An 18,343-nucleotide genomic window follows, 5' to 3' on the forward strand; every position below is an offset into this window, starting at 1 on the left:
GCGTCCCGGCATTTCTGACAGACACTCACCATTGTAGGGTCACCTTCGGGTGTACATATGTCGTATCTTTCCTTTTTCGACTGCTGTAGACTTGCTCTGAATTGTGTCTCACATACACTAGTACTTTGTATGCTATTAGGTTTTTAATGATTCGTACTTTTATATTACTATACCTTTAGCTTCCGCACGCGCACATGGCTACGTCACCTTCGCGTGACGGCCAGCATGCCCTGATCTCGGTCGGGGTGTGTCAATGAGCGCCAACAAAGATTATGCATTCATATACGAAAATACAGCAGAAAAAAACACGTTAAATTGTATGGCATATATAACATATCATTTTTTATGTCTATATTTTGTGGTGGAAAAATCACCAGACGCATCAAATTATTCTCCAAGCCGGGCGTTGAAAACTCGAACCCCAACAAGCGGCAGCAGACAAATTAATCAAATGCAGGCATATACGTTGTGGTAGTTGACGCCATTTGGAAGACTAATATATAAAATCTGTCTTTTTAAGTGGAAACATACTTCACAAAAAATACGACATGTATATTTTTCAAATGCATGGAGCCATTGAGTCCTTGACTTTGAAGTCGAGCGCCCTTTGCGTTCACATTGCATTCACATTGCATTCGGGCTTAGATTATCTCTAGGACACTGAATCTGAGATTGTCCTGCAAAATATGAGAATATGTAGATGAAAATATTGTGATCTATATACGGAGTTTCTTTTACACGCCTTAATAGTGATCAAATCTTGATTAACTCCACCATTAAATACTAAAATAAAAAAGCCGTGCATTTACATTTGAATTCCTTGGTTTCATACGAAAAATTATAGAATAGTTATATGTAGTGGCAGATCTAAGATTCAAACATTGTAAGGATTTAGTGTTAAGGTTCAAGTTTTCTAGATAGAAATAAAGTGCGAAACACATAAAAAAAAATCAATTTATTCACTGAGTCATTTTTTTCGAATATTTGGTGGTTTTGTTGTCGTTAGCCAAACCATGTTGCCACATGTCAACAAATATCAACATATATCGCAACAACTTGATGAATGATAGCGAGAGAGTTTGTCAATTGTTGTTGATGCAACTTGTCGAGATATGCTTAACAAACATTAAACCAAACACACCAGGGCACCAAAAAACTCTTACCAAACATTCAGAGGGTCCTCAAAAAACCTTCATGCGTATATTTTCTGAAGTCGAAATAATCTTGAGACTACCTTGGTCTCAATGCACATTCGCCTCTTGTTGCCTGTATTTGAATGGGATAAAAATCTAGAAAGAGAGAAAAAGGATTAATAATGGCACTGCTGCTGCATGCTGTAAAGTGCCTTAAATAGTCTAATTTCATCTACTTTGTTTGTTTGCTATATATTTATGAGCTGTTTAATTATTCAAAACTATGATTCAAAGAAAGAATTATTATTTTCGTGGACCAAAAAAAAAATTGTTCAAAACTTGTGTAGCAAAAAGAAACAATGAACTTATTCAACATTACTTAAAGGAAAATCATTTTCTAAGTCATAAAAAAAATACTCTTCAAAAGAATGAAAATAAATAAGAGTCAATTTAATTTTTCATAATCGTTTGCTCGCAAGAGAAGAGAAAACTCGCCACTGTATATATCAAGTGAAAAAAATCCAGCAGAAATAGACTACTTTTATACTTATCTGAAATTTTAAAGAATACGTAACCGAGACAAATAATTAAAATCGATGTTTCAATAAAAGAGGAAAAAAAGAAGAATAATGATGTCATTGTGAGCAGAGAAAAAAAGAAAAATGATGTCATCTAATTGACAACAGAGGCATGATTAATGATGCAATTTATGACTATATGAGTAGTCAAACAAACACACAGATAGAGGGAAAGAAATTAGAGCCAAAAAAACAAAGAAAAAAAAAAAAAGAGGGAAGGAAGAAAAATGGTCGCTTTCAAGTTTTGAGCACCGGCAGCAACTCCACCCGCCTAATTAAGAAACACAGAAAACAGAGCACCTCGTGTCCCTCTACGACTCGCGATTTTTAAAACCAAGAGAGACGGGCACTAAAGCTTTCTCATTTTCCATTTCCTTTCCTTTTTTATATTACAAAGATTGAATCTTTCTCTCTCTCGCTCTCCATGGCTGCTGCCAGAAACAGATGCTAAAAGGATTCGGGACATCGAAACTTGATCAGTAGTCTGCAAATCCACCAGGTGGGGTTTTTTTTTCTTTCTTTTTTTTGTTGATTTTCTTGGTTGCAACTTTTGGAAGCTTAATAAGTTTCATTTTTTTGGTGTTTTGATGAAGTTTTTGTGATTTTTTGTTGTGAAATTTAGGATTTTGGCAACAGGGGTCGGTCCAAATCTGATTAGGGAAGGCTCTCTGATCGAAAGGGAGCTGTTTTCTGAAAATTTGTTGAGGACCCAGAAGGCAGAATTTGATTATTGTGGACAAATTAATATGAGTTGCAGCTGCTTCGGTGCTTCAGCTGCTGACAGGAAAAAGGGTTCTGGTTCTGGTCGATTTGGCCGTGATCAGGATGGTACGGACATGAATAAATTGTTCCACGCTCTTTGGTTTTGTTACTTTTTTTACCTCCATATTTGGTCTTTGTTCGTGTTAATGGGCTGGATCATCATTGTTATTGTGATTGATTGTTTGTTTTGTGTGTTGCATAGAGAATTTGCTGGAGAATACCAAGGCTTTCTCCTACAACGAATTAAGATTGGCGACGGATAATTTCCATTCGAGTAATAAGATAGGGAGAGGAGGTTTTGGAACTGTATACAAGGTACTCAGATTCTGCAGATGTCTTGTAATTGGTTCCATTGGGAAGTTTGCACCATTTTTTGAGAATTCATGATATCTGTGGTTTGAATTATGTTGTTTTGTTTCCAATCTGTCGCAATGTGAAATGAGTTGGCTCAAAACATCAAGCATTTAAAACCTGATAGCTGACACTGGGAATTGGGTTTGCGTTTTAAGAACGCTTCAAGTTCTATCCTTCTGTTTTTCTAACACATAGATGCATTGTTTCGTATGGTGAAAACTCTCACCTGTAGTTCAAGATTTGAGGGAAAAAAAAAAGAAAAAGAAAAAGGATTTTGTATCTTCCTTGTATTTTGTTTTTGCTTTAGATCATGTGGTGATTAAGAATGCTAGCTACCAATTTGGATTGAATTCTGTGACTTTTAAACACAGTTTCCAAGCTTTCCTTGCTGGTCTTAATTGACTTTTTAACCAAAATGGTTCATGAGATTTGCCTAGCACCTCACTTTGATCCCTGGTATTTGAAATCAATAGAAGTGGTCCTGAGATTGTCCATCATCAACCATTTTGGTCCCTTAGTGAAAAGTTATGTTAAATAAGGATCAAAATGAGAAAATTACCATCAATACAATAAACAATAGGCCAAAATGATTTGACAAAACTTGAGGGTATTTTTGTTATTTTATCCTTATTTTATGGAGATTTTTCATGAAAGAGCCAAATTGATTGATTGTGAACAAACTCAGTGACCAAGTCTATCGATTTCAAATCTTAAGGATCAAAGTGAGGAGTTATACAAATCGCATGGACCATTTTGGCAAAAAAAAAAACCTGTCTTAATTTTCAAAGGACAAACTATAATAATGATTTTGCATTAATCAGAACACGTAGATGGTTTTCGTCCATGGCACTTCATATTATCTTAGTTGTTTAGCTACGTTTTGCCAGGGGATCCTGAAAAGTGGAAAGCATGTTGCTGTCAAGACACTTGCTGCTCGGTCGAAGCAGGGAGTCCGTGAATTCTTAAATGAGATCAACGCTATCTCAAATGTCCGGCATCCAAACCTTGTTGAGTTGATTGGGTGCTGTGTTCAGGGAGACGATCGAGTTTTGGTCTATGAATATGTTGAAAATAAAAGCCTTGATCATGCGCTATTAGGTAGTTGGACAAATTCTTTAGCATGTAAAGAAAACTGAAGGTACGTATACACAAGGATGGATTTACAAGTCTAATTTGTTTTCGTTTTGTTTGTAGGTCCAACGAGTAGAACCATCCAACTGGATTGGGAAAAAAGATCAGCCATTTGCCTGGGTACTGCCAGGGGTCTTACGTATCTTCATGAAGAACTGGTGCCACATATTGTACATAGAGATATCAAGGCTAGTAACATACTTTTAGATGGAGATTTGAACCCGAAAATTGGAGACTTTGGGTTGGCTAAACTCTTCCCTGACAATATCACTCATATCAGCACAAGGATTGCGGGAACAACGTACGTTATTTCATTTTTCTTGTTGATTGCTATTCATGATTTGACCTTCTATTTTCCATGATTGAACCAGTTAGGAGATTCTGTTACATCGTAACTGTTTTCCTCGCTTAATTCAATCGTTATAGAGAGATTATGTGATAAGTGTGAGAATTTAGCTGCTTATGATTTAGTTTCGGTTTTGCAGTGGTTATTTGGCACCAGAATATGCATTGGGAGGTCAGTTAACCTTCAAGGCCGACGTTTACAGTTTTGGCGTTCTTATTCTTGAAATAGTATGCGGCGGAAGCAGTGCCAAGGGAAACTGGGGTGGGACAGAAAAGTTTCTGCTCGAATGGGTGCGTTGTTTATTTCCATTTTTCGACAAAACTCTTGGCATCATCAGATTCATTCCATTTTTTCCATGATCATATGCGCAGTTATATACTGCGATTTTTGTGTGCCTTTATAGCAACTGAGTTCTTATAATTTTTTGTACCTGTTTCAGTTTCTATTTACGTTCTTTTCCATGATCATACTCGCAGTCTTATTCCGCTTTCTTTTACAACTCTTTCGTTTCTTCACTAGGCATGGCAGCTCCATGAAGAAGGGAGACTGTTGGAGCTAGCTGACCCGGAAATGGGAGAGTTTCCCGAGGAAGAACTCCTTAGGTACATGAAGGTGGCATTTTTCTGCACCCAAGCAGCAGCAAGCCGAAGGCCAAAGATGAGCCAGGTTGTTGACATGCTCTCGAGAAACATCAGAATCAACGAGAACCAACTTACAGCCCCGGGTTTCTTCAACAGCGCGGAGAGCCTAAGCGGGCCTTCGAGTAAAAAATCAGGTTCCGAAACCACTACCTATCAGATGACTTCCGTCCCCGACACCATAACCCAAGTAACACCTCGCTGAAGAACAAATGTAATTGCAATTCATAGGAGGAAGGTGAAATTATCTGCATATCCACAACAAATCATTCAACGGTTTATACCGTTGTTTTCGTTAACCTTTTTAGACGATTTTTTATTTTTTATTAGCCGTGTTGAGTAGGGCTTGTTTGAGATACTGAAAAGTACTTGATTTGTGTAGCCAGGATGACGGTTAATATTAACGGGAAACACTTCAAGAATCAAACAAGAAGGAAAAAAAACATATAACAAAGTTTTGAGGGTTTTTGACCAAAGCAAGAATGTCGGATGCCGTAATAGTTGGGTTTGAGGGTTTTCATTTTTATTTTTCGACATGGAACTTCATATTTTTTGGTCTAAGAAAGTTTTAAGAAGCCTCTTTGTAAAAGAGCCATGGAAATTTTCGGACAATACAATATTTGTAAACTCCAAGAATGGGGTTCCAAACTTAAATGCAGAAATGAAAACATAATTTTCTAACTAACTTGACTAAATCCGTAAATATTTAAACAAGATGATCAAATGTATCATGGTTGAGGGAATCTACAAATTTAAATTCAAACTTTATACCCAAAGACTTCTTTTTACTTCTTTTTACCTAATTCTGACCCAAAAAGACGCTGCTCTGGTCCAAAAAAGTAATATTCATAAAATGTGTGTAAACAATGAAAATTCCAACTCTCAAAAGCCAAATATTACAATATTCTGATAAGCGGTAGCAAATGAATCCGGCGATACGTAGCCGATAGTTGATTAGAATCTCAAAAATAATAAAATCGATCAATAAAATACGGAAGGAATCAAATCAAGCAGTGAGTTCCTCAGTAGGTGCCGGAGCGGCTTGTTCGGGTGCATCTGAAGAACTATTGGAGGTGGCATCCTTGGCTTCTGAAGCAGGCACCTCAGCTTCTGCAGACCCATTAGCTTTTGGTGCTGCATCCTTTACATTTTTGGTATCTTTGGCAGGAGCCTTCCCATCTTTGGCGTCTTTGGCATCTTTGGCGTCTTTGGCGTCTTTGGCTGGAGCGGGTGGGGGTGGAATCATGTGAGGTGGAGTTTTATGCTTCAGCTTCACAAGTATTTGCCGCAGACGCGAAAGATCAGTGGGTTTTCCAGGCTTTGGGCCCTGAATGACTTGGATCCCTGGTTTCTTTTCCTGGTCCTTCTTGCCTCTCCTCTTCTCAATGTTGGGAACCTCGTGAGGAATGAGCTCCGCGATTGCTTTCCAACTTTGCTTGTCAGCATTTTTATGGAAATTCTCTTGATTAACCAAGAATAACTGCTCAACGCACAAACCAACTTGTTAGTGTTAGGAACAAAAAACCAAAGCTGGTGTCATGAAAAGAGTAGTTAATAAAGGCATTCCAATATTTACCTTCTCCTTTTCTCTGTTCTCGACCTTGTTGGTCTCAACGTTAAGCTTCCTTTTCTCGTAGAATGCACGCTTGAACTCCTCAGCCTCTTCAATAATTTGGTTCCTCAGTTCTTTCTCCCTCTTCTCCTTCTCCTCAAGTAGGATTGCATTTTGACTATACCACAAAAGTCAAGTTAGGTCATTAATTTTCTAGTACCACTAGTTAACTTGTAGTTTTCTGTGCAGATCAACCAATGCGTGCACAACTCACTAAAGGAAAAAACTACTATCAACTTATCATTATCCTTGTGTGTTTTTTCTTTTCGGAAGTATGATCAAATGACTACGATCAACTTACCGTAAAGTCTCAAGTAACACAGTGCTGCCACATCATCATGCTATTTAAAAAGTTGTCGAATCTACGTGATGTTAATGACATAGATTCCGGTAATAAATGATACTGAGTCCCGTCAACAACGATAACATGTTATTTCATTATTGGTTTCTTGTAGTTCAACTGTTATACCCAAGACTTTTCTCCTAACGACCATCCCATTGGATTCGTTGGAAAAACTGAACCACCCTTTTTTGTCAACGAGTTGATTAAAACTCAGATGAAGTTTGATTACCCTCAAATCAAACTAAATCACATAACTCACTAACTCTAGCAACGAAATAAAGAACTTATTCTTATATGATTATCTAAACAGATAATTTTCCTTCTGACAATCAGATTCAGATCCAAGAAAATCAATAGCAACCCTCATTCCCACACACTAAATTTGACTTGAAAAGCACTACAATTTGGTTTACAAGCAGCTCCAAACTACACAAACACACTATCAACAGCTGATCTATATGTTTAAATACAGCACGAATTTAACAATCACAAAGCTTTACTTTGATCAATGACTTACCGAAAATCGCAACTAAAGAACTAACATTTCCATACCTTCTGGTGATCATAACTACAATAAATCACAGATCCAACAGTATTTCCATACAAACACCTACAATTAGCTCAAAATCTAAGATCAAACGGATGCAATTTCCATAAAGATGCAGAATTTCACAGATCTGAAGCAGCAGCTCACAAAGCAAGCAACTAAATTTACCAAAAAAAAGCGAATCGGATCCGAATCTTACCGGCGCCACTCACGAAGAGCTGCACCTTCCTCGACAAACTCGCTAGGTTCCGGGAGCACGGGACCGTCCGATGTGAAGACGCCATCGTCGATTCCGTTCTCGCCGACGCCGTAGCCATTGCCGTTGCCGTTCTCAACGGGAACGGAATCGAAAGGAGTGGAGTGGGAGTAGTTGGGGCTGGGATCTTCGAAACCGAAAACATCCGGGGAGGCAGGGGCGGCGGCAGCGGGGTCGGTGTAGGAGCCGTAGTCAGCGTAGCTCTCGACGACGACGTCGTCCTGGTCAAAGTGGCTGTTGGGGGCGTGGAGATCGTCGCCGTCCATGCTGAACGCGTCGAAGGAAGCCATTTTTCGCGGTGGTGATTTCTCCCTCTCTGTCTTTCTGTCCGAAGAGGATTTCAGTGGAAATGTATCGAATGGGAGGAAACTTGATGGAAGGAGCTCTAATTTTTTTGACTCTTTTTCCCCTTTTTATATAGTTAACGGAGAAGGTGGGCGACTGAAATATAGAACAGAGTAAATTGCCGTTGGATCCCTGGCTATTACCCAATTGAAATTGACTCCTTCAACTATTTTTTCGGTAAATTAATTTTCTAAAAACATCTTTAAAGGAGATATCAAATTTTAACTATCAAAATGATAGTTGATAGCTTATGTGACAATTTGACTGTTTGTAGTACAACATCTTGCTCTACCCGGTATGTTAAATAATAATGTCATTTAATAATTTTTTTTTATCTTTTTGTGGAGTTCAATAAATAAGGCAACCAATCAAATATTTCAAAAACATAACAACATTTATTATATATTATATTAATCTATTAAAAAATTATTTAATAAATTTGACAGCAAAAGGCTTTGCCTTCAAATGACTCAGCGCCACGTAAGAAATTGAAGGTTCGGTTGGAGAGCATTTGCTGCCATTTTTTACTGTTGTATGCCTCTGTGGCAATTTTGACATCTCATTTGGAGATGCTTTAAACTATTTGAAATTAGCAAATTAATCTCTCACCGTCATATTTGATGAAATTTTATCCACTTTGCTGGTAAATTTTGTTACGTGCACGTGATTCACTCTAAAGAGTAAAGTTGTGCCAATTTTGATGGCAAAATGGATGATTATCAAATCTGACCGTGAGGGTTAATTGGTTGATTTCAAATAATTTAGGGGGTTAATTTACTAAAAAATTGTTTGGCCATTTTCATCTTAAGTATTAGCATTTTTACACTACATAATTGGGTAATTGATGTACATAATCAACTTACACTATTGTAGATGGTTATATTAACTTGAGCGGATGTGCTCCACTATATACACCAGATTCAAATTCTTGCATACAATTTTTTTTTTTTTTTCAATTGAGCGATAACTTTCGTAAGTTAAATAGTTAGTTGTTAGGGACGGAGAATTAGTAGGAATCAAACCCGCACCAAGATACATATGCATACAACTAACAAACGAATATCAATTGTAGAAGAAAAATAGAATGACGAAATAAATTTGTTAATTGGCAAGACATGTACATCAAATTTGCATTATGTTATGATGGATGTTTGGTAACCACTTGAGTCAATTTCAAAGCAAAAGCACCAACTAGCAACAAACCGATTTGCACACTCTACTCAACATGTCGCATGCGTATACTTCCTTCTGTTTATCTCTCTCCTCGCGTGACGGTATGTCCCGACGTTTCTATTTTGTGCTCGTGCCGCACCCTGCGCTTATGCGAGGTTGCTACCAGATTCATCAAAGTAACAACAAACGGAATACCGGTACAGAAATTTCCATTCCGTCGGCGGTGGGTGAACCATTTTACATTAGCTTGATTTACATCAGTAAGCCGTTCCACCTCAGGTAACATATCCGGAAATGGACATTTTCGCAGAGATGGACACTGAAAGAAAACTGGCAATTGGACTGAAATAACTGTCAATGGTTAGAGTGTACCGTGACTACATATCCGCGACTTTGAGCATAGCCAAAAGCTGCCCTCGAAGCCTCTGTGTCCCGTTTACTTCCGGTAAATAAACATCAATACACTGTCAATCCGACCTAAATAGGCTCTTTCAAAGGTCAGGGAAGAAATGCATCAACCACACAAAAAAGGAGTTACACGGCATTGCCTTCGGTAAATGTGCGAGGAGGCTTATAAGCATTTGGTTGGGGGGAAGGAAATCGTTACAACGACTGGAAACCCCAAGAATGTTAGGACTGTAGTCGCCTCACAAGCACCTCCCCGTTCTTTCAGAAGAATCTGGAACGAAGCTGCAAGCTCAATCTCGTCTGCATTGTAAGAGGTTTGGGCTCTCCATGGTCCTCGCCCTTCTCTATAATATGTACGGCAGACATGTTGCCTCAGTAGCTATACCAAAATGGGATGAAATGGTGGTATGACTTTCAAGGAACTGGCGGAGCATTTTTCGGATATCTAGAAGAAGAGGGCATCCGTTGCAGAACTTGTGGAAACTCCTGCTTCATACGTTTATTTGGCATCCCTTGGAAAGACCTTTTTTGCCAGAAACACCAAGTTAGAAGGGAAGAATACACATAAGTTCTAGTTTGTTGGCCACAGCTGTACAACTAATCAAAGCTGCAAGAGCTTTCATGTCATGTGCACCAAGAGCGACGAAATAGAGCCAACTGAAATATTGGCTAGCTTTTGGGGATGGTTGATCCAGCCATAGTTCAAACTTCAATAAAAAACTGGCAAAAATAATTAAACGCTTGCAGCTGATGAATTCACACACCTTGGAGAACCCTGACGTTTCTGAGCAAATAGAGTTGATCTTAGACTTCTGAGCGCTTTTTCAGCAGCCTAAGGAAAAGGTTGTTTAGGTGCTCAGATATTAAATTTTGAAAAGAATTAAGACCCCACGAAGGGTACTCGGAATTGGAAGAGTAGAAAAATTACCTGCATCTTAGCCTCATCCCACGTCAACCCAATCCCCTTCCCCAGAACCTCTCCATCTATTTCAACCTGTAACATGATAACAACACAGAATTATAAAGAAAAGAAAGAGAAAAGAAACATGCATCAAGGTTACTGAAAGATTGTCCACGAAAAATCATACAGCTCCAAATTCAGTGTCAGTACCGACACTTCTGGAAAGCATGACCAAGAAATGATTCGTACTTACTACAGCCATCGTCTGGAAGTTGATGGCCCAAACAAAAATTCTCAGAGCTCATGAATTATTTTTCTTGAACCCCGAAAACAACTTTCAAACCCCCAGTTCTAACTTTTCCCTCACACCACCCTTTAATTTCTTTATTGATTAACCAAGTGGAGGATGCATTATTCTATATCCAGTACATAAAAAAAGCACCCAATCTCAAAGGGAGTCTGCTTCCAGATTCAAATTAAGAAGAATAGATATTGTGATCTGAATCTGAAGTTCTTAAATTATTTTTGTGTATTTCTTTCAGCATTTAACTGAGTTTCCTCAGGAATTCTGTGAAGGGCGGTGTTCTACAATTCTATACGATGAAATGTAGAAACTTCAACACAAAATTCAAATGTCATTCAGAATAATGAAGCATGTAATATTGGCAAATACAAACCTGTACATGCACTTCATCTTTCTCGACTGAATTAGCTGAGGGTGGAGGTCGCGGTTGAAAAACTACACCACCAAGGCCCTCCATCATACACTAAAATAGTACAAAATTATGGAAAGTCAATAATCATAACATCATTCAGCACCTGCAAATAAGGGAGAAAAAAGAGAGAGACTAGCAAACTATCATGTTTTGAGTCTTACAAGTTCTTTGAGGGCAGATACTGAACTCATAGATTTTTTAGAGCCTTCAAGCCTAGGGTCTAGCGGCCTAGAAGACTCTGATGAAGATGAAAGGGACTCATCTTTGGGAAATGACTGGATCCCAAAAGAATTCGCATTACCCACAAAACCATTGTTGTTAACATTAGGAAACTTGCTCATTTCCCCTTGAACAGGCACAGAATCATGCTTGACGCGGGAAAGGTATATATCTGCAAAAATGTTGTCCAGGTTTCTCATATACACACAATAAAAAAGGGAAACTAGAGATATGTCAAGAATACTTTCCCATCTATGAACAGAACCAAGCCAACCCAATATTCCCTAGTACAGATCCTGTTTTGTGCAATAATTTCATAAGCAAGTTGACTTTGTTTTGGCTCAGTAGTTCCTCGGCCAGTAGGTTCATATTTTTCTAACACTTAATTGTACACTTCAAAACTTTCAAAATTGATTGACTGGCATCTTTAACCCCTGATGGAAAGCTGACAAGTTCAAAATAACCCCTCAATCCTTCATCCATGACTTTTGCTAAAAAAGCACTTTGTTGAGCAGAATAATCATCTAAGATCAGCTCCAGTATGATTATATCAGCGACTCGAGAGTTCACAATATTTAGCTGATATCAGAAACATGTGATCAAAGCAAAGTAGAAGATAGATCTTAAAAATATGTCATATATTGACTTAGTATTCTACAATATCCTTTTCCATCGGAAGTTAAGAGATTGTAGCGTTTGTGGCTGAACAGTCAAGGACAGAACTTCTTAGAACTCTTTGCCCTCATTTAATTCACTCGGAAAGAAAATAAGCAAATAGAATATTAGCCTTGAGGTGGGCTTCACATGTCAATATCAATTAGTTGTCAATTTGTTTTATCACTGCTCTAGTATCAAGTTCAGGTTGTTGAGCACTAATTTCCCAGTATAAGAACTACTAAAAGAGGCACGACAAGAATTATTGAGACATATCGCCCCCTAGCTAGTGGCAATAAATACAGCAATAAGGAATCTTACTGGCTAAGTTTTTTAGAGAACCCTCAGCAGCCTGGAAATGAGCTTCCCTTCTTGTTTTACCAGTTCCTTCACCAATTTTCTCTCCTGCAAACCAAGCCTATAAAAGGCAAAATGGATAAGCTAATTAACGTGTAACAAAGGAATAGGCAACATTGTGAAGTCAGAAAGTAATAAAAACAATTTCTGGGAATAGCTACATGGTATCAGTTTGACCTACAAGGCATATAAAATTCATTGATTCAGATAATCAGGCCCATTTACTACTGATTACCAACACTAATTACACCCATTACCATCAATTAGATCTGCTCCATTCAATTGTACTGTATAGCTATGAAATAGGGAGTGCAAATATTTACTATTTCAGATCTAAAATATTAATATGATCACCAAACTTAGTAAGATGTGGTCTTTAGAAGCAAACCATCATTTCAATACGAAATAAAATACAAACAGAATGTAATTTACTGTATAGCTCCTTCTTCACTTGAAGCCAAAATTACAACTCATGGACATAAAGTCCCTAAAATATCAAAAATTGAAATGTACATCAAAAGTCACATACTCATACGACTTACTACTGAATTGCTTAACTTTTCATAAGACAAGATAAATTATTTAAGTAGTCTTGCATTTATGCATTTACGCATCACTAACTCTCCCCAACTTCAAAATATAAAAATAAAAAAACTCTCCCCAAGAAAACATTAAACTATGGTTAGATAAGTTCAAAACTTGATATCCCAAAAACTAATGTGCAATTATAAGGTAGCAAGTCAAAGAAATGAAAGTACCTCAACATAAAACTGCAGTTCTGTGCTAGCAACCAAAGCTGGCCTTAACTCCACCTGTAAATTTCCATTTAGAAAAGGGGGGAAAAGGGGAAAAGAAATAAGATGGAGCACGAGGGTTTGATATATGCAAACATGAAGACTAAATTTTCTATTGCAACACAAACAGCTCAAAATACCTTGGCTCCACACTTCCTTGCAATTTCCTGTAAGGCTCCAGCAGGAGTTTCTGCATTTGATATAGATCGTCCAGATTCAAAGTCCACATCTCTATTCATGGAAGAGGAACGACTCAAGGGAATCTCCTCACCTTCAAAATTCATATCCCCATTATATAACACCACTCTCATGATAATATAACATAAATAATTACATATAAATTAGAAGACTGTTATTGACAGTTACACATTTTAAGAAAGACAAGAACCATTAATGTTCCATTTGGATAAAAATTCAAAATGAAGATCAGATAAACCAATTGGGTAATAATACTCAATTAATAACCTTCCAAAAAGGAAATAATCATCGCCACAGTATAGTTTCAATCATGTGAAACTCTAGGCAAATTATGATAGTAGACTGCTAAAGTACTTTTTAAAAATGTTAAGCATTGAAAACAGCATCTATCAGATATGTACTAAAATAAAAAAAATAAAAGCATGAAAATCATCGTAGTACTCAATTGTGCACGTCATAGTTCACCTGACATTGAATGATAGCCAGCCAATTCATGGTTGAATCTCAGCCGATCATCTCTATGAAATGCCTGGAAAACAATAATCTTTTAGGACTGATCTTGTCCAAATCCAATCACATGCAACATCCACCACTCAACATAAAAATTAGGATTTAAAGCCAAAACAACAAAGTGTAAATACCTCTTTGGGCAATCTTTGATTTTCTTGAAGAATCCGATCAGATGCAATAGAATTATCAACCTTAGAGAAAAAAGATGAATGATGAGGTCGATGCTTCTCAATCTGCATTGGATCTGGATCTAATGGAAGTTCTTTGGGTACCATCCGGCTCAGTTGCTGTGGGCTCATTTCTTCTTCCACTGGAAACCAGCCTGAACGCGGTTGCACCCGTGGAACAGAGGCCTGTACTGGAGGTCTGACAGGAAATGGAGGCTCACTCGGTGGTGGTTCTCTTGTATCTTGGCCATGCTGCAAAATCAGTAGCCTCCGTCTTGTATCAGGGTCTAACTCTGATTCAGGTACCTCTCCCTCCTCTCTAGCAGGAGAACTATGCAAGCTTGGTTCTGCAGCGCCAAGATGACCCAACGGTTTAACTACTGAAGCTGCCTGAGGGAACTGTATACTAGGAAAAGGCATCGCTGATGGCTGACTTGATGGCAGTGAAATTGTGCTAGAGGAAGGAGCCATTGAGTACTGAAGAGGAGCAAGCCTTGGATCTACGTTAGTGACTACTGAAGAAGCCGTTAAAGCAGCTGAGGTTGCTTCCTATGTACCAGCAATAGGTCAACAAGCAAATCAACATTCACAAAATCACAAATGCGGATGCAAAAATACGTTCATCCAGAGTGTAAAAATTGCATGTCAATAAAAATACTTCTGTCGGTCGGGCTTACAAGCCAAATGGTACATGTATCGAAATTGAATCTTTAAATACCTTCAGTCTTCTTTCAACCTCAACGTCTGCCATGCCATCAAAAGTAAGTGGGTCCCTGTTTCCATTTATAGCAGAACCGTCATCCTGAACAACAAAAAACTATTAGTGAAACTATTATGGTAATCGTGGAGTGGGTAGAGTTTTCAGGAAGAATGTTATAAAAAATTTAAAGAGTCATAAAACTGTTCCAACTGACCTCTGAAACTAGATAATTGCTCACATCAGGCGAAGGGACATCTTTAATATCATCTTCAAAAAAAATTTCAGGAATCTTTTGTAGAAGACTGTCATCAAATTCTCTGTTATCACATCCAAAGGTGATGTCATGCTAACAGAACACCATTATGCTCATAAACAGAGCATGGCTTTACATAAAAACAGTTTAGAGTCATTAATTTAATTCCTTTACCTAAAAAATCCACCTCTAACATTGCACGCAACATTTCTTGCAACACACAGGACAGGGACAGTATTATTTGCCTGTAATATTAAGAGTTACAATGCGTTCAAGTTAAAGAGGAAAAAAAACAATTAAGCAAAACGGGCATTTTTGACAATAGAACAGTTTTAGAAAGTTAATAGCCATATAAAACAAAGCAAATATTTTACTTCAGCTTGAGGAGCATAATACGGGGCAAATGCAGGAACAACATGCACCCGAGGTTGATCTCTGTCATCCCACACTTTCAAGCGATCATCAATTACCAATGCCATCTTAGGATGACATAAGCTTTCTTGGAAGACACTGAACAACGACTTTCTTGAACCTATCATAATATATGGAAGACATCAGTTAAAAGGAGAAATGTATGAGGCTTTCAGTGCAATTGCAAAACAAAATTTATAAATGAAGTATAACAGTTACCAGACTTCACACAGACAATGCGATCCAGTAGTTTAGTTGGGTTTATCAAATTTGAATCAGGATCAAGAAGCCTCCACATTTCTAAAGCATAATCCCTTTCAGCCATTGTGCAAACATAAACCTCAAACCGCTTGCGCCCCCTTGCAGTCAAGTAGCTCCGAAGATCCTCCCATGCAGGTCTCAACCTCACGAGAACACTTGTATCACGAATCTAAGGCAGAAATTCTATGTTACTTACCCGATCAAGCAGATGTTGAACAAAATGACCAAATGGGGATAAATAAATGAATGACGAAGATAATAAACAAGGTAATTACATACGTGCGGATTAATGCGAGTCAGTATAATATTTTTCTCGTGTAATCGTATAAGGGGCCGAATAATAGGTTGATGATTGTCAGACAAGGCTGGAACAACCTCAGCTTGAGTTTTGATGACCCTCGCATTATCAACAACTTGATCATTTTCAGCATATTGTTTCAATATACTCTTGTCATCTTGATACCGCTTGATCTCTGCAAGCATACCAGAAATGCGTTGTGGGTCCACCTCAGTGCTTATCTTCCTCTGCAAGGCCTCAATTCGATCTTCAAAGGAGCGCATTGTATTTGCAACAATGAGTGTTTCATCAAGATCAAATACAATGCCCAGACATCTAAGATTCAGCATGACAAGGCAAGAATTGTAAAGTCCTGATGCAACATAGAATCCCCAGAAACATGGACACTGTTCATCACCATTCCTGGATTGCATGGCAACCAAATGAAGCTCCTCCCCTCCTAGTGGCATTACTGCAGTCTGAAGATAAGCATGACGGGAACCATTCATTCCGGATAACATAGGAAAAGACAAACTTACATTCCAATCAACATTAACACATAAAGATCAAACCATAATAAGAAGTGGGCAACTGCAGGTTTCCATTTTATAAAGGACTCTATGCTGCATTCCAACAGATAACAAAACTGAAAACTTGTAATCCAGAATTCTAGAGTTCTTCATTAAACACTCTAACATCCGATTGCAGCAACAACAAAAATAAAATCATCCAATTTTCATAAATGAAATATTCACGCTATCGTCATCTCTACATGGACAGCAAGAACAATCACAAAAAACCATATGGTATATTCTTAGCATCAAAACATTCTGTCATTGTACAATACTCAGTAAGTTAAGAAATAAAGCTCATCTTACAGTTCTAGGAAGTAAGTCCACAGCTTCAGTTCAAAACAGATAGTTCCCAAAACAGTTAAAAGTTCAAACAGCTCATGTAATTTGGGGCAACAATTTTACTGGGTTCATTCAAAGTTTCAAACTTTACAGTGAAATTCAAAAATGGGTCCCTGTAACATTGTTCAGAGTCCTCAGTAATAACATTATAAAGTTAAAAAGGGTTTTTTAGAATCTGGGTTTTCAATTTTTATCTTATATTTTTTTTCAAATTCTGCAGAGTTGATATTTTCTTGGAGGTGGGAGTTTAATTCAATGGTTGTGCTGCTATACCTTGTTCTCCTGAGTCATGGAGGAGTGCAAAAGAAAGAGCGGCGTGTCCGGAGACGTCGACGTCTTTGACTCCATCATTTTGAAGCAAACTCCATTGGAGGAGCTTATGGTATGAAGCACTGCCACTGGTGGACATCTTTCACTTGGTTGAGAAAAATAGCTTATTCTGATTTCCTTCAACTCATCCTGAACATTCTTGTTCTCGTTCTCTGTTGGATATATCTCTACTTCCCCAAGTAAATCTTCACCTTTATACACCGACTTATACATTTTCTCACTTGCCAAACACCAATTTTCTCACTGCCCAAACACCATCCAAGAAGAACCCAGAAATTTTATTCCCTCCTTTGATCTCTCATCAAAGTTTCATTCAATAAAAACATCGATTTCGTTGATTTCTTTCAAAATCGTCGTCATCTCCAAAAGAATCCCAATTTTGGTCTTAAATCACTGAAATTCATAGAAAAAAAAAAGTAAAAAGAATAAAAATTAGGGTTTTATTTTCGAGTGAAGATCTTAGATCCTTGATTGATTTACGAAATGGAATTGGATTTTTGTTCTGAATTGTGGTTCTAAAAGCTAGGGTTTGGTGGTGACGATGAAGAACGAAGGAGTCTTCGAGAGGAGAAACCCTAGATCCAGATAGCAAAAGGTCAAATTAGCACTGCAACTCACAACCGAGATAATAATAATATTTATAAAACAAGACTTTAGTATCAATATAATACTAAAACGACACCTCGACTCTTGGGCCATTTTCCTAATTTATACTTCTTTCATGCTATTTTTATAAATTTCCAATTCTGCTATAATTTGTAATTTCTCAAGATTTTGTAGTACGATGTTTAAACTACTTTTAATCTACAAAAATAGATATCAAATTGGATTCAAGTGAAATTTTATAGTATAATTATTAACACGCTTGCCTACTTTGAAAGAAAATATTCATGAATCAAGAAAGTCATAAACAGAAAAAAGAGAATGAACGAGATAGATTCACTTTTTTCGTGATCAATCTAATTTCAAGTTGTTTAAGTTTTAAATTCTTAATATAATTGTGACAGCGGCGCAATTTTAATCAATGTAAGTTAGTAAACGCATAGGAACTAGAA

At 37.6% G+C, this 18,343-nt stretch overlaps 3 protein-coding genes across 4 annotated transcripts; 1 reads left to right on the top strand and 2 right to left on the bottom strand.

Moving 5' to 3' along the window:
• Nucleotides 1–1,877: 1,877 nt before the first annotated feature.
• Nucleotides 1,878–5,425, top strand: LOC137728823 (cold-responsive protein kinase 1). Its single transcript, XM_068467596.2, has 7 exons — nucleotides 1,878–2,210; nucleotides 2,334–2,539; nucleotides 2,676–2,788; nucleotides 3,715–3,925; nucleotides 4,022–4,259; nucleotides 4,444–4,594; nucleotides 4,824–5,425. Exons 2-7 carry the CDS (start codon nucleotides 2,458–2,460, stop codon nucleotides 5,145–5,147), a joined length of 1,119 nt encoding a protein of 372 aa, XP_068323697.2. The 5' UTR covers nucleotides 1,878–2,210; nucleotides 2,334–2,457; the 3' UTR covers nucleotides 5,148–5,425.
• A 344-nt stretch (nucleotides 5,426–5,769) lies between these two features.
• On the bottom strand, nucleotides 5,770–9,752 carry LOC137728824 (clathrin light chain 2). Its single transcript, XM_068467597.2, has 3 exons — nucleotides 7,644–9,752; nucleotides 6,519–6,672; nucleotides 5,770–6,422 (listed from the first exon to the last, which is right to left on the bottom strand). The coding sequence occupies exons 1-3, from the start codon at nucleotides 7,988–7,990 to the stop codon at nucleotides 5,949–5,951; spliced, it is 975 nt and encodes a 324-aa protein (XP_068323698.2). The 5' UTR covers nucleotides 7,991–9,752; the 3' UTR covers nucleotides 5,770–5,948.
• LOC137729017 (RNA polymerase II C-terminal domain phosphatase-like 1) lies at nucleotides 9,539–17,930 on the bottom strand. 2 transcript variants are annotated; one of them, XM_068467835.2, is made up of 17 exons: nucleotides 17,232–17,930; nucleotides 16,047–16,523; nucleotides 15,726–15,936; nucleotides 15,470–15,627; nucleotides 15,270–15,340; nucleotides 15,057–15,159; nucleotides 14,861–14,944; nucleotides 14,107–14,691; nucleotides 13,931–13,994; nucleotides 13,408–13,538; nucleotides 13,232–13,285; nucleotides 12,438–12,534; nucleotides 11,405–11,634; nucleotides 11,205–11,294; nucleotides 10,555–10,620; nucleotides 10,391–10,458; nucleotides 9,539–10,149 (listed from the first exon to the last, which is right to left on the bottom strand). In XM_068467835.2, the coding sequence occupies exons 1-17, from the start codon at nucleotides 17,499–17,501 to the stop codon at nucleotides 10,041–10,043; spliced, it is 2,868 nt and encodes a 955-aa protein (XP_068323936.2). In that variant the 5' UTR covers nucleotides 17,502–17,930; the 3' UTR covers nucleotides 9,539–10,040. The 2 variants fall into 2 exon arrangements, with proteins under 2 accessions (XP_068323936.2, XP_088534900.1); XM_088678774.1 differs by lacking the exons at nucleotides 9,539–10,149; nucleotides 10,391–10,458; nucleotides 10,555–10,620; nucleotides 11,205–11,294; nucleotides 11,405–11,634 and adding an exon at nucleotides 11,869–12,041 and having other exon boundaries at nucleotides 17,232–17,906.
• Nucleotides 17,931–18,343: the final 413 nt, after the last annotated feature.

The sequence above is a fragment of the Pyrus communis genome, chromosome 10 (genome assembly GCF_041283825.1).
Source record: "Pyrus communis isolate YQ-2024b chromosome 10, ASM4128382v1, whole genome shotgun sequence".
NCBI lineage: Eukaryota > Viridiplantae > Streptophyta > Magnoliopsida > Rosales > Rosaceae > Pyrus > Pyrus communis.